This window comes from Physcomitrium patens, chromosome 3 (assembly GCF_059467195.1).
Source record: "Physcomitrium patens ecotype Gransden chromosome 3, ASM5946719v1, whole genome shotgun sequence".
Taxonomy (NCBI): domain Eukaryota; kingdom Viridiplantae; phylum Streptophyta; class Bryopsida; order Funariales; family Funariaceae; genus Physcomitrium; species Physcomitrium patens.
The window spans coordinates 23,704,947-23,726,529 of record NC_143412.1 but is presented as its reverse complement, the minus strand read 5'-3'; the positions used below and the strand labels follow the sequence as shown (position 1 = coordinate 23,726,529).

At 34.6% G+C, this 21,583-nt stretch overlaps 3 protein-coding genes across 18 annotated transcripts; 2 read left to right on the top strand and 1 right to left on the bottom strand.

Moving 5' to 3' along the window:
- The first annotated feature begins 4,699 nt into the window (after positions 1-4,699).
- LOC112279320 (uncharacterized) lies at positions 4,700-9,932 on the top strand. 3 transcript variants are annotated; one of them, XM_073533020.2, is made up of 7 exons: positions 4,700-5,651; positions 6,108-6,237; positions 6,495-7,292; positions 7,458-7,718; positions 7,852-8,010; positions 8,223-8,348; positions 8,851-9,932. In XM_073533020.2, exons 2-7 carry the CDS (start codon positions 6,211-6,213, stop codon positions 8,965-8,967), a joined length of 1,488 nt encoding a protein of 495 aa, XP_073389121.1. In that variant the 5' UTR covers positions 4,700-5,651; positions 6,108-6,210; the 3' UTR covers positions 8,968-9,932. The 3 variants fall into 3 exon arrangements, with proteins under 3 accessions (XP_073389121.1, XP_073389120.1, XP_024369421.1); XM_073533019.2 differs by having other exon boundaries at positions 6,039-6,237; XM_024513653.3 differs by lacking the exon at positions 6,108-6,237.
- A 124-nt stretch (positions 9,933-10,056) lies between these two features.
- LOC112279322 (uncharacterized) lies at positions 10,057-14,636 on the top strand. Of its 10 annotated transcripts, none has more exons than XM_090249291.1 (6): positions 10,057-10,606; positions 10,838-11,588; positions 11,958-12,094; positions 12,272-12,410; positions 13,754-13,858; positions 14,130-14,636. In XM_090249291.1, exons 2-5 carry the CDS (start codon positions 11,544-11,546, stop codon positions 13,808-13,810), a joined length of 378 nt encoding a protein of 125 aa, XP_090105417.1. In that variant the 5' UTR covers positions 10,057-10,606; positions 10,838-11,543; the 3' UTR covers positions 13,811-13,858; positions 14,130-14,636. The 10 variants fall into 10 exon arrangements, 9 of the variants coding, with proteins under 9 accessions (XP_090105417.1, XP_090105416.1, XP_090105415.1 ...); XM_090249290.1 differs by having other exon boundaries at positions 14,002-14,636; XR_016502336.1 differs by having other exon boundaries at positions 10,113-10,606; positions 11,944-12,001; positions 14,002-14,627.
- Positions 14,637-14,737: 101 nt separating this feature from the next.
- On the bottom strand, positions 14,738-17,335 carry LOC112279321 (uncharacterized). 5 transcript variants are annotated; one of them, XM_090249286.1, is made up of 4 exons: positions 17,036-17,335; positions 16,593-16,835; positions 15,732-16,358; positions 14,738-15,427 (listed from the first exon to the last, which is right to left on the bottom strand). In XM_090249286.1, the coding sequence occupies exons 2-4, from the start codon at positions 16,695-16,697 to the stop codon at positions 15,020-15,022; spliced, it is 1,140 nt and encodes a 379-aa protein (XP_090105412.1). In that variant the 5' UTR covers positions 16,698-16,835; positions 17,036-17,335; the 3' UTR covers positions 14,738-15,019. The 5 variants fall into 5 exon arrangements, with proteins under 5 accessions (XP_090105412.1, XP_024369425.1, XP_024369429.1 ...); XM_024513657.3 differs by having other exon boundaries at positions 17,125-17,335; XM_024513661.3 differs by having other exon boundaries at positions 15,732-16,340; positions 16,644-16,835; positions 17,125-17,335.
- Between the last annotated feature and the right edge of the window lie 4,248 nt (positions 17,336-21,583).

The following is a 21,583-nucleotide window of genomic DNA, read 5'->3' as shown; positions in this document are numbered from 1 at the left end:
ATTTATGCCATCATATTCTTTATTTTGATAAGCTCTATTATAATAATACTTAAAAAAAAGATAAGATGTTTAATATTACTCAAAACAAGTAAAAGAAAGAACTTGAGAGCAAAGAAAATACTAAAAACAATATCAATTTAGAAGAGGATAATCCACAACTTCTAATATGCTCATGTCTTATTAAAAGAAAGAGATAATCTACTCTTGATCAAGAAAAGACGAAGCTTTGATACTATAAGTATATTCTTGTCAATCTATCAAAGACAAGAACTTAATGAAAGCAAATAAATAAAAGAGACTTTCTCAAAGAAGTATGACATAATATAAATAAGGAAGTATGTATATTAAAAAGAAATTAGAATGGCTATTGCCAAAAGACAAAAAAATTAGAAACTTCTTGAAACTAAACTAGAAGCAAAAAAATAGTTGATAAGAATGAAGAAGGCTTTACTTTTGCCTATATATATACTATCTACCTAAGAGCTATGTCGCAATGTTCTAGAGGACCTCCAAAACGTGTTGATTTTGTACAATACATATCTTAACTTGCAAAGCAATTTTTTTATATGGACACCATATAGTTAACTTGTTCTGCAAGCTACCAACATGTGTGGCATGTGGTTAACTTGTTGACCAAGTTTTTAGCCTACCAATCAATTATAAACACATGTAAAGTCAAAGTAGCAACTATGAAGCCTATATAAAGCTTTTCTAGAAGATATTATGAAATTAATCTACTTTTATTTATTTCTATCTATTCATATTATCTAGGTAACAATTATAATAAATATATGTCCATGATATCTATAGATTTATAAACAAAATTAAAAAAAAAAAAATAATAATATTTTAATATTATAAAAAAATATTATTTAAAAAAATAAACAACAATATCTAAAATCAATTAAGTTTAAAATAAAAAAATTATAATTTTTAGATTTTAAAAGCTTTTATTGAAAAATTATTAAATTTATTTGGATTATAATATTTAAAGTTTATAAAATTATATTGAATGTAAATCATATTGTATTTTTTTTTCTTATAATTGGATTTCAAAATATCTCATATGTTAGCTTCTTTTATAATTGCATTTTTTTGTTTCAAGGTTACATTTTTTGGAGCAACATTATATAGAATATTTGGACTTTTCACAATTTTAAGTCGAATCTTTCAACTAATATGAAGTTTTTTTCATATTACAAGACTTTTGAATTGTATTGCATCACTTTACATATTATCTTATTCTAATTGAATGTTTTTTAATAATTAAATCTATTGCTATAAAATTATTAAAATGACATAAAGAACAATTATAATTTTAAGAAATAATTTTATAAAATATATTTCAATTGTATAATTTGATATTCATCAATTATAAATATTTAACAAAATGATCATTAAAACATATTCTAATATATGACAAAATTATCCAATGATTGCAATATTTCTTTAATCAAGAAAAATTATTTGTGTTCAAAATTCTAAATACAAAAGTGGCCATATTTAAATTAGTATATTATAAGATCCACCTCTTTTATATTATAATATATAAATTTCATCTTGTTATTGTGGATAGATATAAATAAAAATGAAAATAATACATTTAGGTCATAAATTAATAAAAATTTCAGTTCAAAAAATAATAAAATTCATAATGTAGATACTCTAATAAGTAGTATTTGAATAATTTAAACTTGAAATCATAGAGTTGGATAATGCTTTTGTTAGAATTTAAGAAAAGTTTCTATCTGATTAGTAAAATTTTAAAACTTGAAACTATCACCATCAAAGATAAAGAGAAGAATAAATTTTAGTCATTTAATGATTGTGACTATATTTCTTGAAAGATTTATAATAAAAAAAATGATCATTCAGATAGTGCACTTATTAATGAAAGTTTATCACATCTCTACATTTTTTTAAATTAATTGTTGTAATAAATCAAATATATTTATAAAAATTCTATATACTATATATTTTAAAGATGATTTTTAAAATAGTTTTATAACTTAAAAGAAATCTTTTTAGAAATCAAAAGAATAAGTTTTGAAAATTATAAAAAACGGAAAAAATTCTAAAAACATTTAAATCTAAACTTTAAATCAATATTTTATTTATTTAAAATGATTAAAGAAATAATATTTAATATTATGTATATGTATATGTATATGTATTATTTACTATTGCTAAGTATGAAAAAGCTAAAGTATCTTAAATTTGGTTTAAATACTAAATATATTTATATATAGTCTTAGTTTTATTTTATAATAATAATAAAATTTATTATTCATAAAAATTACATTTAAAAATTTCTTAAAAACCATGACACTTGATAAACAAGTATTTAAATTATAGGATACTTTTTGGATCATAAAAAACTTTTAGAAGAAGTTAAAACAATTACATGGTATTTTTAAAAATATTTATGGATTTATAATAAACTTAGAAATTTTTTTTAAACTTTGATAAGTAAATATATTGTATGAGTGATATGTTTGTACGCATGTCTATGTACTTTTTTTAAAAAATAGATGCCTATGATTGTTAGTAGAAAAATAAAACTTTGTAGCATTGCATGTAAATTATGACATATTTACAACAAATATTCAAAAAACATAAAGTACAATAATTTAATCTTAAAATTCAAGAAATATATATTAAAATTTTATAATTCAATGAAAATTAAATTTTTAATTAATGTTTAGAAGTATACTTTGAAGAATAAAAATAAAAACCGATTTAAGATAATAAATTAATAAAAAGTTACAAATATTTATTTTTTATTATAAATAAATAGATATACATCAAGATATAAATCGAAATAAAGTGGTCATTTATATCAATCTTAGACACATCATATATAAGCATAATATTTTTAAAATTATGAAATATTACAAAACACTATATTCAAAAACATCTAAATAAAACTCAAAACATCTATTGTTATTATTCACAAATTCTAGTTGTATGTGAAATGTATATATATATATATATATATATATATATTAAATTCTTATTGATTACCATTTATATTTTCTTCAAAAATAAATATTACTAAGAAAAACACACATGGATAAAATTCTATGCCAACTATTTTCATTTCAATTTCTAGTTAATATTTGAACATTTGAATAAACAAAAACACACACACACACACACACACACACACATATATATATATATATATATATATATGCCTTACAATCCCATTCACATTAGATACTTTGAGATGAATGAAGTAGAACTTTGATAATCTTATTAGAACTTTCATGCATTATAAAACCCTCCCTTGTTTAATATACCCTATCCGACATACACTACTTCTCTTCATCCATTCGTCACCTATCCATCCATCCGTTCATTCATCCACCCATCCAAGTGTTCCTGCTCAGACAACAGAACACACTCAAACTGCCTCGTTCACACGGCAAGACAACGTTGGGTTGTGTGCTTTTTGAGACCCAGCACCTCGTCCAGGTGCTGCTTCAATCCCGACTTTTTCGAGGATCTCCGACGTCACCTCAAATGCAATCATTAGATTCCTCTGCGATATTCCCCTTTGCAGAAGAGAATGTTGCAACATACACACACACACGGCCATAGGACCTTGTCTTTCTCTTTTGTGCACTCTTTTCCCCCGTTTCTCCTTTGTGTTTATTAATTTATTATCATCCTTTTTGTAGTGGAGGAATAGAGTGGTACGAATATTATTAATATTACAGTTATATTCCCATCCTGGCCTTGAATTGAAACCCTAAAGGGAGGGTAGGTACGTTTTGGGAACCAGTTCAGGAGACCAGTTTGAATGGGAACAAAAAGGGAACACGTTCCCTTCAGTTATGTCAGAAAAAAAGGGGGAGGAGTGTGGGGCCCTACAGTCGTCCTGCTAACCATACAATTATGCCAACAGCGACTGTGCATGAAGGGGGGCAGTGATGGGCTCCCTCACCGGGAGGCGGAGCATTTATCATTCATCCATACGTTCATCCATCCACACTCCACCCCAAGTCTTCATTCGGAGTGACACGTTCCTCGAAGCAAATGCCCAATGTCTCTCATTGGCAAGTTACGAGTAATACCATAAATACATTAAACAAAACAGTTTTTATTCCATAACATATTTGTTTATTTATTTTTAAATCCCAAATGAGGAATAGGGTAAGGAAAGGGCATAGTGTGGGCCTTGGAATGGGTGAGGGGGGTATGTGAGCGGGACATGGGTCTAGTTTTAGGAACGAAGCGGATATATATCTATATATATATTTATATTCATACATGTATGTGTTTGTATCTATTTATTACCAGGGAGTGAAGTCAAGGATGTTATTATATGACTGAGGTGATACATTGCTTTATAGTGTTTTTTCAAATATATATATATATATATATATATATTTATTTATATTGTGGGCCAAGTCCAGGGTAGATTTTCAATACAAGAAAAGGTTTTTCAAAGAGGAAAGAGGTGGAGGCATTATTTATTCATTACCGTGGCAGCAGAAGCAGCAGCAGCTATAGTTCATGATTTGTGGTGTGTCCCAGGAATCTGCGGCCTTTGGACCGGGTCGAGAACTGGTTGGCCTCGGACCGGGCGGAGGAGGATGATGCACGGGAGGGTTGGATGCGATTGATACCTCGTTCTTGCGATCCAACAGGGAACATGGGCTCTTCTTCTTCGTTAAATATGTTGTGGGGATGATTCCCTTCCTTCGCCACTTCCCTTCCGTTCTCCTCGCATCTCACCATTGTGCTCAAATCGATGATCTCCATCCACTGATCTCGATCGAGAGAGTCCTCTTCTTCTTCTGCTGTTGCTGCTGCTTCTTCTTCTTCCTGTCTCCGGAACAAGCCATTACCACCCCCTTTTTCGTCCTTCCCGTGGGTAGTGTCACGCTGTGAGCATTGAGAGACGAAGACGGCGAAGACGGCGAAGAAGAAGAAGAAGAAGAATAATATCAGAAGAAGAAGGAGAAGGAGGAGGAGAGTCGAGAGAGAACTGAGTGTTGAAAGCCGAGAGAAGGTGCAAGACTTGCGTTGCACGAGAGAAAATTTTCCGAATTGTGCACTGCAAGGAGCGTAGGTAAATCCAAGGATTTGTCGTGAGAAGTTACGTCTTGCGAGGAGAAGTGTGTGTGTGTGGTTTTCTGGGACGTGGAGTTGGGTTGGAGTTTTTGAGGAATTCCAGGGGGTGGAGAGAAGTGAGAGATTCTTCTGTGCGAGGGGGCGAGGTTTGTGGGTATTGTGGGGGGTTTGGTGGTAGTTTTTTTTTGGGTGCTTGGGTTAAAATTGTGGTAGAGGATAGGTAATCAGCAACCATGAGTGGGGACAACAGGTTAGAGTGATGGGAGTGTTGGCGGAACGCTAAAGTTTCGGGAGGGAAGAGAGAAAACAGAGAAAGAGAAATAGAGGCAGAGAGAGAGAGACAGAGAGCGTATGTGTGTGATTTGGGGGTCGCGTAGCTTGTTTGCTGGTCTCGTTGGGTTCGCGGACTCGCTCGCAGTGGATATTCATTCGCCGCTCTCTAAATGTCAGGAGAGGAAGATCTGTATCTCCATCAGTCGGAAGCGGAGGCGCTATTTTTCTCGGATGTGCTGCTTGACAATGCGGATGAACTTAATTTTGAGGCATTTGGCGACGTTAATGGACTTGATGTGAGTTTTTTCTTTCGTCACATTTTCCGTCAGTGGTTGTGTTATCTGGTGATGTCTGACTGTGAGGGACGAGTTTAGGCTATAATTGTGCTAGACACCGCTGTGATGAACGGCTTCTGTTTTTTTGTGACATACTGGACGAGAAATTGACGACAAAGCCTCCATTTCGTGACCCAATTCTCCCATGCATCCCTCCACGTGGTTAGATTCTTCAACGGTCGGTGAAGCCTTTGCAGTTAGCAGTCGTCACATGTCCCGTCATAGATTGTGTCTACGGTTGTGTTGTGTGATGACGGTCGAGCTTGAGGAATAAGTTTAGGCTAATTGTGCTAGATACCACTGTAACGAAGGGCTTTTGTGTTTCTGTGTTTTGTGATATGCTCGTAGAACCTCGGTGTTATTATACACCTCACATCTTGTGGAAGAGAAACTGATCTTGGTGTCGGCAATCCCCAGCAATTTGCTCAATTCCGCGACCCAATTCGCCTATGCATCCTTTTGCTTGTTTAGCTTCTCCAACGGTCGGTGAAGCCTCTGCAATTGGCCGAGACATCAACGCATGCTTCTTCTCTACCATGAGCTGCAGGTGCATTTTTTTAGCGAAAATGCACCGCATTTATATCCGTGTAGCTTGTCTAGCTTGAAGATCATGATCCTCGAGCTGCCTTGACGGGCGAAGTTCGTTCTTAGTTCATCATGTCCTTGCCGTTTGTGTCGTCTATTTTTTGTTAGAGCACGGTGAAGCATCAAGGATCGTTGTTACTGAGCCAAGGGTTAGTTGAGATATTTTGCAAGTTCATGTTCTCTGGTGGTTTCTGACTCGTTGATCGTTGTGGTCATCAGGATGGCACGTTTAACAGCATTGCAGGGTCCGATTTGACCGCATTCGAAACCCGAGATATTTTCAAGTCTTCGGGATTGAACGGAGATTCGTTTGTAGACGAGGTTGAGGCCAGGTGTGATGCTAATTCTGTTATCCAGCAGGAAGTGGCTGGAAACGGTGCTCCGTACCTAAATGGAACCCTGCACACCAACTATGGTTTTAACAAACCAACATTGGACCTGGAGAATATTAGCATGGCATATGGTATGTCCGGACTTTATGCTCCAGGAAATGGGGTAACAGGGATGGGATCCCCTTCGAGGCCTACAACGAGCCAGGCTGTGTCCTCAGTCTTAGTGTCGCCGGCTATGGCGGCATCTGAGAAATTGAACGGGCTTACTCTAAGTCAAATGGCACCTCCCTATCGCTCATCTTCGTTTGATAAGCAGACTACTGCAAGTGTAGGATTTTCATCAGGGATGGTTTATCCTTCTACGAGAGCAGTGTCTTCGGCAAAGGGTGGAACGAAGCAGTTCACGTCATCTTCACAGCCTTCACCCGATGTGCATATGGTGACGTCGCAGCCAGCTACTAACGGAATGTCTAGGTTTGTAAGTCAGGAGATGTCTGCTGCAGAGAACAAAGGCCTGCCTCCCATTAATGGCAGTTCGTCACCTGTGTTGTCTCCAAGCTCCTCTGATGGTAAAGAACACGTCGAGCGGATCATTGGTTGTGAAAGTGGGATGAAAATGTCGCAAGAAAAACAATACTGTAGCATGCAAGAGGGAGCAGTTGACACTGACAGCTTTGTCGATCAGGTATTCCTCGCTTTAGCGCGGTTTACTTGTGGCCTATCTGTTCAATTGTTGGCCGCTAAGGAGAATCTGGTTGTCGTGTATATTCTAAAAACTCATACCTTGTTAAGTACCTGTTGCGAATATTTGGAGTGTTTCCATGTGATAAATTCGTTTTCTTCTGCTTAGGTGGATGGAGATGGTGATGGTTTGCAACCTCTCCCTCAAATGACTCGACCGAGCATGCAGCGAAGTTACAGTAGTCATGCTCTGGGCCAGCTCCGACACATTGGCTCTGCACTACCCTCAATGGAGAATGGAACAACTTCTCGCCACTCGCAGATTGATCGACGTGGAGGATTGACAAGTCCAGGAGCGCGCCTACAGCCCAACCTGGCAGAGTTTCAGAGCATTGGTATGCGTCGTGTCTACAGTGCGGGGGATATTCAGGTGAAGTTTTTTATGAAGTTCGTTTTGTGTATCGAAGATACTAGTGCTCGTAGTTCGATTGACTGCACAAGTTCCTTATGTGGGGATCACTTGCTAACAGCGACGATGACATCGTTTTGTTTCTGCTGTGTAGACTTTGAATGGCATGCAAAGTGGATTGAAGGGGAGTTCATCCCCAAGTTTTGACGATGGCAACTACAGGGTGGGGAAATATAGTTTGGAAGAACGGAAAATAAGGATAACCAGGTATCAGCAAAAGCGGTCTCAGCGCAATTTCAACAAAAAAATTAAGGTATATATCCTCTTCTTTTGTCACACATCGATTGCTGCTATCATTTATATGTTTTTTTTACGGTTGGCAGTTGGAAAATTTAGCTCAAAAACAGGTCGGTCTAGCTTGATTATGCTGAAGCGAATTCCAGAAGACTCACGATTTTCTGTGTAAACTTCCCAGTCTTTAAATGATCACAAATCATCCTGGATTCTGATGCAATGCTCTTTCAGTACGCCTGCCGCAAAACGTTGGCGGATAGTCGTCCCCGAGTTCGTGGTCGTTTTGCAAAGAACATGGACGATGATATACCGACTGCCCTTCTGGGGCGCAAGCGTGAAGATGATGAGGATGAGGAGGTAAGTTGAATACTACAACTTTAAGTTCTGAGATACTAGCAGAAACCTCTGTTGTTGAGCACGAAAATAGTGCTTGTCAATCTCCCGCCTTGGAGACATGTGAATTTCGGTTAATACTTTGGAGACATCTTCCTCTTCTGTTAACTCCAATTAATATTCTCCAGTTACTATTCCCGCTTGGGCGACATCTCTTGTGAACAGAAGAATTTAATATCTTAGTTGATAAACTAAAAGTAAACGTGAAATTTTCTTCAAAGAGAGATCTTGTTTATGTGCCTTGTGTATCTCTTCATTGTTTGCTTGAAATCCCTTTTTCCATTTACATGAAATCCATATTTTCCTAAGATGATCAACTTGCTGTAATTGCATTTTGAACGGATCCTAATGCGAACGTAGTGGCGTTTAGAAAGTTGAAACGATTTGCCGAAATTTCTTTAGCTTGAAGAGAACAACGTGTGTTGAATCTTTGACTTGGGCACTGAATGTCGTCGTTTTTGAGCAGGGTGATGCGCATGTTGGAGAAGGAACCAATGGATTTCTTTTCGGGAATTCCTCGGGAGATTATTCCGATATTCTTACATCTATAAAAAAAGAGCATCGCACAGTGAACAGTATGTAAATTGGAAACTCACAAAATTGTTGCGTTTACGAGTTGGCTGGATGTTTTCTCTGGTCAATAACCCCCACCAACTTCACTGATTTCATCTTAGTGTTTATGAATCTTTTCAAGCTTGGACGTCTGTCACCTGGAGGACGATTGGCACCTTCTGGATACCTTTACATCGGCCTCTAGTAGTTGTTCTATGCTTTCAGTGGTGAGCTTATGTTGTAGAGCAAGCGGGAGACTATTTTAGTTGATCGATTTTCTAAACACTAACGCATCAATATTACCATTAATAGAGTGGGAAGATACGGTGGATATTGTGCAGTGGTGTTCTTTCATTTCAAATTAGTGGTTGCTTAAGCACTGGAGTTGTGTTTTGTGCGAGAAGAGGGTGCACATGGAGTTGCAGTGTGATGCTGTAGACATCTATGAACAAGGCAATCAGTTCTGTAATTATTGGATGTAGCAGAAAAGCAAACCCATTTGTAATATGGCAAGTTGCGTTGTTTTCTTACAAGAGCTGCAAGGCGAAGTGCTTGTAGGAATACACTTTTCTGCTGGTTTTTCCTTGGTCCCTTGCTTCTGGTGATTTTTCCCTACCCAAACCAGATTTTTAAGGGAAGGTTTGTCAAATCACCTTAGCTAAAGGTAGTTTGCTAAGTATTTTATGGTAGTGTGAAAAGAGCATGAGAGGAGCATGTGTGAAGAACATTTCCCAGTGATTCTCCGTTCACTAGTTTGATCAATAACAGGATTGCTTGGTAGTCCGCTACACAAGCTTCATGCCTGAAACTCTTCATCCGTTGATAGTGTAATCAATGAATAATGGGGATGCTCTCTCGATTGACCGCCACTAATGTGCTTGGTCAGCTGCACACAATTGTAGCTACTGCAATAGCTTTCTCATAAATGTCAAGCTACTACTTCTGCTTTGAATAAAACTTTCCCAGGGAATGGTATGCCAATTCTATTTCAACTTTTATGTGTCTCACTATGCTCTCTCTCTCTTCCTACCGACATGTGCAGTCGTTGGTTATTTGATTGCCTTACATCGGAACGTGGTCAGATTTTGCAGTGCTGGTGTGACGAGTCTTGTGTGAATGGTGAAGAAATTTTCAGAATAGAGCTGCCTCTCTAAACGATGCCTTGTGTTTTAGCATTGATTGTTTGAAACAGCATTTTAGTGGAGTCTTGGGTACTTTTATGCCCAGGCTCAAGGAGAGAAGGAAATAACGACGCCGAGGAACATACAATTTACAGCAGCTGACAAAACAAAATGGTACATTAGCTGTGGACGCAGAGCTCGTGCGATTCTGAGGCCAGAAGTCTGAGATGGAGGCATTTCTCATTCAAACGATGCTGACAATTCATCAACTGACTCTCCTGGTGCGTACTGCCATACGGCATCATTACGGTCTCTGGCACCTGAGTGAGATCTTCATTAAAGCACTGCGATCATAACAGTTTCTCACATGGCACTGGCTGCTGCCTCTCAAGTTCCCACGTCTATTTTCTGCCGGAATTCTGACACTTGGCGGAATGGCAAACTGGACCTTTATCACCAAAACGTCAGCCCACCTCCTTGTTTCGCCGACTCCTCACAGAATGTTTCGATGCAGCGACTCATTTCAGTCATTCTTTTAAGACTGCTTCTGTGAGTTCTTGTTTGCCAGTTTCTCAACATGGATATCAATGAGCCTCTCTTTGAAAAACGCTTGGTTTTTATTAAACGCAGAAAAATAAAATAAACTAAAATAAATAAACTTTATGTTTTAATAAGAAGTTTTAACTTTACTGTCAAACTTTTATCTTCCTGCTTGTGAGGCTCAGATATTTCTGCTTAAAGATTTATCCGGGATTCAAAGTGATTTTGTATCTTGTGCAGGGTTCGACGTGTATGGGATGCTCGGTTCATTCGGTGAGCTTTATTCTCGGATCCTTTCTGATGCGAAAGGTGTGTAAGAAGCATAGTGGGAGATAATAAAAAAGATAAACAAACTCTTCGGTATATCTGGAATCAATTTTGTTGGTGACTTTTCCGCACCGCTTGAGCCATGTCAGGGCGTCTACGACTTTTAATTGGAAAAGGTGCTGGGCAGAAATCCAGCAGGATTTAATGGTGTTTCGACATGGATAGGGATCTACAGTTCTTGGCCATTCATTCGTTTTGAAGCATGTGCGCGGCTGGATTTGCAACGAAGGTAATGCTGCGCTTTCCAACGCCGGAGAAGGTTATGGTCATTACTGATTGTGAACGCATGGAGGCGAGGAGGCGAGAGGGAATTCCTCATACCGCAGGACTGTTGCAGTGGTTCAACTTTTCTGCTGATTCGGCCGTTTCAGCATTTCAGGATTCCAGAGCTATGGCAGATGTGATATAGCAAGTGTACGATGTGACGAACACCACGAACATGCCAAAACAAACTCATGGACAGTGATATCGGTGTTAGTGGTGTCGTTCATGGCGGTGAAGATCACATCACCACTAAACTCAGATTCGGTGCTTTGAGGGGGGTATTCCCGAATTTTATGTGGATGCCATACGATCTGATCATAAGAAGCTTTGTCCTGACGTGTCTCGAGACCGTCTTATGCCCCGTTTTTTCTTTTTCTATTTCTTCTTTTACTGTTGGCAGGTGCGTAAATCATGTTTGGATAGACGCTGTGTAGAATTTGAATGAGGTTCATGCTAATCGCTTCCCGAAAGATTGTTTTGAGAGGCCGGAAATTCTTAGGGTTGAAAGAGAAAGTCACGTATATGATGCTATGGGTTGCTCCTCTCAGTTAATGTAAATCTTTTGACTGCTCCCACGCGCTGCATCGAAATATCTATCCCGATTCTTACCCTAGCATTTGACACGTTTGTAGAATTTTTGGGTAGATGTAGAAGGAAATGCTTTATGGGCACCGTTACAGTGGGACTGGTGCCTTTAGCTGCCAGCTAAAGTGATACCCCTTGGGTACTTACACATAAAGTTTGTATTTATGAAGGAGCCCATTAACAGACATGGGGCGGGGAGACAGTTGTGCACGAGATTATTCTAGCGTGGTCGGTATTCCTCTCCGGATTCCTGTCTCGTAATTGCAACTATTTCTGCAGTTTCTTTTTTGTGCCAGGCCTGAGCTGCAGACTGTTTTTTTTGTAAGTGCTACTGCAATCAATTCAGGGTGCCATCTTCTCACCATTCTTATAATATGTTGTGCTAATGGCCGTCTGTCATTGATGCAATTTTTTAGAATGGAATTATTATAAGGCTATCTCTGATTCAACTCTCGCATTTTGTCCTTCAAATTGACTTGCTTGGATTCGTTTTGCCAGCGTGAGGTTCATAGGTTTGCAGGTGTCGGTGATGCAGCTTTTCAAGCCTCCGAAAGCACCATGTCAAATGCAAAAAAACCATCCAAAATTATTTCTGGACACTGGGTGGATCTCATGTGCTTTGCATTTCCAGATTATTGTAAGCAAGACCACCCAGACAATCTCCTACTTTATTAACTATCTGAAGAGTATGTTGCTCATTGTTGCAAATGCTGTTGCATGCATGGTTTCGCATATTAAACTGAAGACTGATTTGGTGCTTTATGCTGAAAACTATAATTGTGAAGTGTTGTGATAGCTAAACCTGATATCTTCGTTTGTTCTAGCATTGTGTGCTATAGGTATGAATAAGAACAAAAAGATTACACTGTTACTAGAACTTTGTTGTACGTTAAGATTATAAAGCTTGCTTTCAGATAGACTCGAGAATTTCGAACAAGCTTATCATATTATATTATATTAGTATGTCTAATATAAAGAGAGCCAATACAGATTATTTCACACTACTCATTTCGGACAAGCTTATCAAAGTATTAGTTGTTGATAGCTGAAAAGAGTATCAGTGTGAAATCTGTATTGGCTCTCTTTAGATTATTCTAAAATGGGTTTTGGCCTCCACTAATTGGAGGCAATCTTAACTTGATTACACTCGAAATGGCATTTGGAACCAATCTTGAATTTTGTTGATAGAAAATTTTCGGAATGTATAGAAATGTATTTATATTTGATATATCAGGATATGTTCTTTAACATCACCAGTAATTGCTTTGAGACTTTGTCTTTTGGTGTTTTTGATATTGTTTTTTCTTTTGTAACTACAACATGATTTCAGGGAATATAAAATAAAATAAAATAAAATAAAATGTTCACTCTTATTTTCTCCTACTATAGCTTTTGGTTTAACCTTTTCTTTATTAAATTATGATTTTAAAGTTTAACCAATTAAATACTTTAAAAGTTTTGGCTTTTTACCCTCATTTCTAAGTATAAAGATTTCTCAATTTACCTCATGAATAAAAACCAATTTTATCTAATTATTTTTGTTTAAAGTAAATATCATATTTATTACTGAAAAAAATCAATAATTTTTTTTATTAAAATAAATAAATAAATAAATAATAAGCGCATATATTCAATGCTCAAATCTTGGTAATATCAGTAAAATTTGATATTGCAAACAAGAGAAGCCTAATATCTAAATTCAAAAACTCTCTCAAAGAATTGAATATTAACAAAACTACATGACCAACATTACTGCAAAAATTACAAAATCTCAGTCATTGGCTGCAAAAATGCACCTAAAATTAACATTCAGCAGTAAAGTAATTTGAAGGGATTAGGAAATGTGGGTTGCTGAGTTTGAGTAAATAATACATTAAAATGTCAGTTTGATGAAGGCTATCCATCAATATAGCATGGCACACATCTCCATTGTTTTGTTCATCTGCTTGTGTTTCTAATTGTTTCTCATTTTTTCCTTAGGCACTAATTTCAACATCAATTTGCATTCTAAGATTTAGAGGTTATAGGTTGGAATAGGCAAGGAATCTATATTTGCAACAAGTGGTGTTGGTTTCACGTTTTCAGGTAAGACATGGCAACAACCCCCACTACATACATATATATATATATATATTGTTGATGTGAGGGTATTATTCTGATAATAGCATAATAGAAGCAAGTAACGTCATGAGTACACAGAGTATCTAAACATGTTGAAGTCCACACAGAGACAGCTATCAATCAATGCTGGTACTGTCACATGATTTAATAAGATGGCCCTTCATTCATATATATATATATATATATATTTGACAAGCTCATTGTGAAGACAATATTTTGAATCTGGTTAGTGCAGTCTTTGAAAGGGGTTGATGGCAAAGAATATTGGCTGTCAATTCCCATTATTGTCCTCCACCACTTCTTTAGTGACTACACCACCAACCAAAACTAGTATACGTTTCGTTCTTAAAAGGATTTATACCTCTGGATAGTAGCTCTCGACTTTGTGGAACAACTAGAGAAGTAATTAAATGGCTTCTCTTGAATTAGTACTGTAGTTGTGTTGAGGTTGTAATTAACTCTTTGATGCTTTTGTTTGGTTTTCTGGTATTCTAGTTTTCCCACCCACGTAAAGGCTTGAGTAGCCTGCATTGAGAGCATTCCTAAAAATTCAACCAAATAAGATCAATTGTTTTGTACACCCAGTGAATGTGTTCTGTCGGTAATTCTTCCTTTTGACCTGAACCATGGTGACGGCCAACTCTTTTATGCTCTTCGTAAACAAGGCAGACGAGGCATAAGCTCCTACTTCATGCTGGTGAATAATTAACGTAGATGTTACTGCAATATCGAATATTGCAGTAAATAAAAAACAGACTCGTCACCGTTTGAACTTGCATACCAAATATGGTGACTGCACCTCAAACTTTTTGATGAATTAACCAAGTCTCAACTGTACGCGACTGAGCGGATAATATAGAAGTGATTAATATTAAAATCAAAACTTGTATATGCAGTTTATATCAGCTAGATTTTTTTTGATTATGAAGTGTCTAGTCCCAGCGCTTACTGGGTCTTTCATAAACCTGTCTATCTACTGTAAAGTAAATCTTCTGTACATACATGGACACGAATTTTAGTACTTAAAAGCTACATGTGCAATTATTTGACAGACACAGCCCAGTATCTGTAGCACATTTTTCAAACCCTCAAGATAAAGAAGGCATTGATCTACCACGTAGCATTCTAAAGCACAAGTCTTCTCTCCTCAAAAATCTGAAATAGAGGGGAAAACCTCAATGAGATGGCTTTATCCTTCTCCCTTGCTCGCGCCAACTCCTCGTTCAGGTCTCTTCCTATTGACTGAAAATCTTCAGCGTCTTGGTGAATGTGGACATCGGTTAATCCTCCTTGGATGACGGAATCAGGGCGTGAAAGGAGAACGCGCCGATGCTCAAGCTCCTCCAGTCGCTGCTGCTCCTTCCGAAGAATGTCGTCCATTTGCGCTTCCTCAGTCCGTGAACGATGAACCTGGTTAAGCAAACGATAGTCGACCCCACATTGTCTGCACTGTTCTTGCTCAATGTGCATCTTGCAGTACCAGATACCCTTGCAGATGTAGACACCGTTCACTTCTCTACCTTCGTCAGGGTCCTTCATAAAACCATAAATCACGCAAAATCAATTAGTCTTCTTGCGATTGGAGTGAAAAATCACATTAAACACAATCCATCAATAGGTTACTTCATAAAACTAGAGACATACCAAGGGTATACAAACAGTCAAACACAAGATCAAACTCTAGTACACTGTCATAACTTCACTCAGACAGTAAGAAATCCAGACACCAAATTAAACTAATAAACGCGACTTATGAGTGCAAGAGGACATTACGAGATAGAATTCTTTCACTGTATAGAAACGTCCAACTAAAATGTTATTGAGCTTGTAAGAGCACCTTGAAAAGCCTTCTTTCATTTGCATCACAATCAACCCTATCTAGAGCCTCCTTCACATCTGCCATAAGTTTTTGCCGATGCGACCGCCCAGACAAAGTGCTGTTACCGGTTGCTGAGTTAGAGGATGGATTTGAACGGGTGAGAGAACTTCCTGCTTCTTCGTTTTCGAACATCTGCAACAGAATTTTAGCTTGCTCGTGCATGGCCACAACCTGAGGAAGCTGGTAAAATCGATCCGTGATTCGTTCGCACATGTGTATACATTTCTTTAGCAAACTGGGTGTGTCAATAGCAGACTTATTCTCGTACACGACTTGGAAAATGCTTAGGAGTTCGAGCATCTCAGCTTGCAACTCTGGATCAGGAGGGGCTATCTGTGGGGACGCCGCACTCTGGAAACTAGTCCGGAACTGGGATGAAGCCTCTGCTAAATCATCTGGTAAGATATTTTGCAACTCGTTGCTGCTGCTTACATCTACAACCTCTGCATCCTGCGTCTGGCTAGCTACCGATGACGGAGTTTCTTGTCTGTTATCAAATACGCCATCCCATATCGAAGCATCTGCAAACTTGTTGTATTCGTACAAACGTCCATAGTCATCGAGTTCCTGAAACCCGTCAGTTCCCTACGCAACCACAAATCAACATTCCCTAAAACATTGCGGTAATCCATCTTCAACCACAAAAGTTACCAGGAAGCACAACCCACACAACAATCAAACATCTTCTGCCACGACCAATATGTCCAAAATAAAAAGAACATACGCAAGGCCAACACCAAAATTGGCATGACTTAACCCTGCTAAAAGCGCCAAAACAAACATACTCACACCGCTAATCTAAAATGTCCCCAGAAGTACCTCAACCATTCCTTCACTCAGCCCTTCCGCCGCAAACAATGAAAACAATACCTCATTGGTGCCATCCTCCAACAAGTCAGCGAACGAGGCGAACGAATCCTCCATAACTTCCCTCCTAAGTCAGACCCTCCTCATCAACATGATACAACTTCAACTCACAACCATAGTCAATCCACCAATTGATCCGCTTTGCTTCTGGCCCAAAAACTCAAAACCCTGACAACCCAGCTCCTATTCTTCCTCCTGCTCAACGTAAACACATTCCTCATCAACATGATGACAAGAGCTCCAACCCAGAACCACTCAAGCCTCCATTGACTCACTCTGCTTCTTGCCTTACACCTCAGAACCCTGATAGCCCAATTCCTCGTTCTCTTACTCAACGTACACAATTTTCAGAGAAGTACATCCGATCGTCACCGTAATGGTATAAAATCCCTAACCTTAGGTCAGCAAACTTGAGCCTGATGGTGGGAAAAACTCAAATAATATCACGGTTGTTGTGCGGCATCTACTGTGAAATTGAATTTACCTCATAACAAGTCAGCAGGGGCATGAGACGGTAGGATGTGGTGGGTGAGTGCGTGGCAACCACTGCCATAGCCAGAGCAGCGGATATTACTATATACAGGGTGGAAAGTCGATGGAAAGTGTCTTGCATAGCTGCGAAATATATGCAGCGGCGCTTTGTAATCTCATGCGCAACAATACACACAACTCGCAATTCCTTGCAAAGAAGTTAAAAATTTGAGATCTCATGAAGGGGGGCATCATAGCTCTCGTTAAAGGTTTCTGATGGCAGCAACGTGAATGCGTTCACACCGCAGTCGCAACAAAGCCTCCGCTAGTGTGAATAGATGTCAATAAATATATGCGTTCACATTGGAGTCGTCCGACGCGCCGGATGGTGTGGACCAAAGAAAGAATTGTCGCGTTCACACTGCGCGAAACAAGATTTCTTTGGAAACGTCTGCCTTGAACCATGAGTCCTTGTAGAATGATCTTATAATAGAAGCTCCATATATCATTGGTTTTTCTTGGTCTATTCTTGTGGAATTTTCAAAAAATATATATATATTAGTGAAATCCTATTTTATTTTTAAAATATAAAGGAGTATTTTTATTTTTTTTAATTAAGAAGATAAATTGCATTTAATGCCATAAGCAAAGCAACTATAGATGATGCTCCAAACTTATCTTAATAAGTGGTGAATAATTTCATGTGAAAGAAGATTTTCCTTCTCTAAATCTAGTTTGCTATCTCTAATCCTAATCTTTTTAATTTATTAAATATCTTAATTTTATTATAGAATCTTTTTTGTATTGTTTATAGATTTTTTCTATACACTTTACTTTTATTCTATACTAAAATAAAAATATTTATTTTTCTTCATGCTCAGATTATTTTTTAAAATAAAATAATTCATTTGCTCCCATGTGATTCAAAATGAGTTGTTATTATTGGTAATAAAAGATTTTTATGTCTTTGAGATCAGTAAGAAAAAATTTATATATAATTTTATCTATTATTAAAGATTTTTATAAGTATGAAGTTCTATAGATGAAAGTCTAATAAAATACAAAACCATTTAGTTTTTGATACTTTTAAAAGTAACTATTTGTTAGCTTGTTGTATTATAAGTCATTAATTTGAAGTATTCTAACTTTGTGTAGTTTAGTTATTTTTACTTACTTAATTTTGGTTCTAATTATATGAGTATTTTTTTTTATTTTTTTTATAAAAATAACTATAAAATAAACTTTATCTAGATGAATACACTTGAAGTACTTAATATAATCTTTTATACTCTATATATTCTTTTCATAATCTTTCAATCTATTGAAAATTTCAATGATGATTTTGTTATCCAACATTGATTATTAGGATAAATAGAGAGCAATTCATAAATAGAGTTAAATTTCCCATTTAATTATAAAGTTAGTGAATTTCCATCCACTTATGCTAATATATGCTTAAGCACTTGTGAATAGGATTCTAATCATCTTTATAAAGTTTTATTAAAATATAAGGGATTTTATTGATTTGAAGATAATTTTTCAATTATTTCAGTTAAAAGCTTTTATAAATTCTATTTTTTTTAAAAAATATATTTTTTAATCTAATTTATTGCTTGTGGACTAAAATCACATTATCTTAGATGTATCTAAAGAAGAAGAATATTATTTTATTGTGGTCATTTAATTCTAATATGATAGGTTGAATTCTCATCTAATTTTTTTTTTCAAGATTTGGTAGTTAGAATAAAAAAGAATTATAATTTATTAATTTATTAATTTATTATTTTTAAAATATTATTTTTATTTTTCTTTTTGATTTTAATTTCAAAATTAACAATCTTTTACTATAGATTGTGAAAAAAATGATTCTATAAAAATTAATTAATAAGTTAGAGATAGACCACATCTTTTTTAACTACAAAAATTTAAGATGTTGATATAATAGATGACATTTTAAGCCATTTACTAAGTTGATGCAAAAATTAATAGCTAAATTTCAAGATTTAGTTATTAAAGTTCTTTATCAAACTTTGAATATAAAGCAAAGTTTTATTAATGGTGATTTTTTTAGATTAATTTTTAAGTTATAAGTTGAATCTTTTTAAAAGTTGTGAATTAGTACATTACTCATAAAGTTAATAATGTAAAAAATTTTAAATTAATTTTATAATCTAATTAGAAGTGTTATCCATTGAAATTTATTTTTTTGTGCTTAGGACTTTTTGGAGGTTTTTTATAATTTTATTAAGATGTTTTAAGGCTTATTTAGGATTATTTTAGGATTTTTTTTCGTAATAAATATTAAATTTAGAATTTAAGATTTAAAATGATTTAGATTTTAATATTTATAAAATATAAGGTTTAAATTTTATGGGATACAAGTTTTAGGATTTATAGAGTATAAGATTCAGGATTGATAAGGTCTAAAGTAGACAATCAAGACTTTCTTAAATTTAGGATTTCTATGAAGATAAACGTTTTTAAGAAATATATTTCTGAGCATCTTTTTTTTCTTTGTTATAAGACAATTATAGATTGCAGATAGTTTTCTTCTATAACCAAGTATTCAATGCATTTGCAAGCTATGCTTTATGTAATGTGAGAATGTTGCGTAGACATAAGATGTCATTCTACAAAGAAAAGAGTGTATTAAAGAGAATTTGTAGTGAGAGTTTATTGATAGTTGGAGATTGATTAATCTATCTTTATAAAGTTTTTTAAAATAATTTTGATAATTATTATTGCTTTAGATAAGACATTCTATACAAAAGAAAAAATATTACAAATGTTAAAATAAAACAAATAACTATTTGAATTCTATCTATTAAATTAATTTTTTTAAAATACTTATAATTTAATAATATTTATGTTCTTTAGTCATAAAATATATAAATAGTTCTTGAAATTATTTACGTAAAAAATTGAAAGTTTGAAATGTATATTAATATTTTCCTACATGTTCCATTGCTAGTTAAATTCCTACAAAGTTTTTTTTTTTTATTATTTTTATTTTTATTTTTTTCTTCTTCTTTAAAACATCCCATGACTAAAACTTATAAAGCAATTTTCAAATAAAATATCAAGTCAACTTAATTATTCCATATCTTTTTTTCTAAGATTCTTCTAATTTTTAAAATATAAAAATAATTTCTTTGAAAATAAATAATTAAATAAAATATGTATCAAAAATATTTAATTCAAAAAAAATTACACATATATATATATATATATATATATATATATATATATATATTAAAATTTTAAAATATAAAAAATATTGGTATAATATATTTAAGAATTTAGAATTAAATCTTATTCAAAATTAATTCATAAAAGAGAAGTTTTATTTTTAAAAAGCTATAATTTATAGTTGTAAATGTTTATTAAAAAAATTCTGCTTTGATATTATGGCTAATAAGATAAAAAAAGAAAAAAGAAAAAATAAACACAAGGTAGATAGCTTTTTTTTTTAACTATATGGACACCTCTTCATGCCATACATTGATTTGATGAATAAATAATATGAATGAACATCATTTTAAAATGTATCTAAGATTCTTCTATTATATTTTTACTTATATTTTAATATTTAAAAAATAAAATAAATTTAAATTCTATAAATATATAATAGAATATAATTTCTATAAAATATATCTATATAAAATAAATTTATTATTTTATGAAAAATGATAAAGTGATCCAAATTTTTACTAAATTGATCCATATATTTAAATCATCATTGTACCCTTTCAACCTTGTCCTTGTTTCTAGCTATTTCCTTATTTCCAACCATTGGCCTTATTCTTAGTCCTTCACTCTTGTCTTTAGTAATAGTTGAAAATAAGAAACAATTAAAAATAGGAATAGAGACTGCAAGAAAGCAATGATGATTAAGGTAGAGTGATTTGTTTTAGTATTAGGGACATAAATTCTAAAAAAAAAAAATCCTCAATACACTCTTATATCATTCAAAAAAACTAAAAAATCATTCAAAGATGACATAGTATTAAATTAGAATAGCTATTACTGAAGACAAAAAGATTAAAAAGTCTTAAATTAAGACTAAGGAATAGAAAAGCATTGACAAGAGTGAAGAAAGATTTAATTTTGTCTCCTTATATACTCTTAACTACAAGCTATGTGGTAATGTCTTTTAAGACCTCTAAAACGTGTTGACTTTGCAAGACACGTATCTTAACTTGTAAGGCAAGTTTACCATATATAAGCCACATAATTAGTTTCTTCCAAAAGCTATCAACAGTTAGTTAACTTATTGACCAAATTTCTAATCTACCAATCAACTACAAACACATGTAAAGTCAAAGTAGTATCTATAAAGCTTCTAAGAAGCTATCCTAAAAATATTATGAAATAAATCTATTATTATTTATTTTTATTTAATCATATAGATAAATATGTATGTCTATGACATTATTCTCCTTTTTAGAGACGAATTCCATCAAAAGCAATCA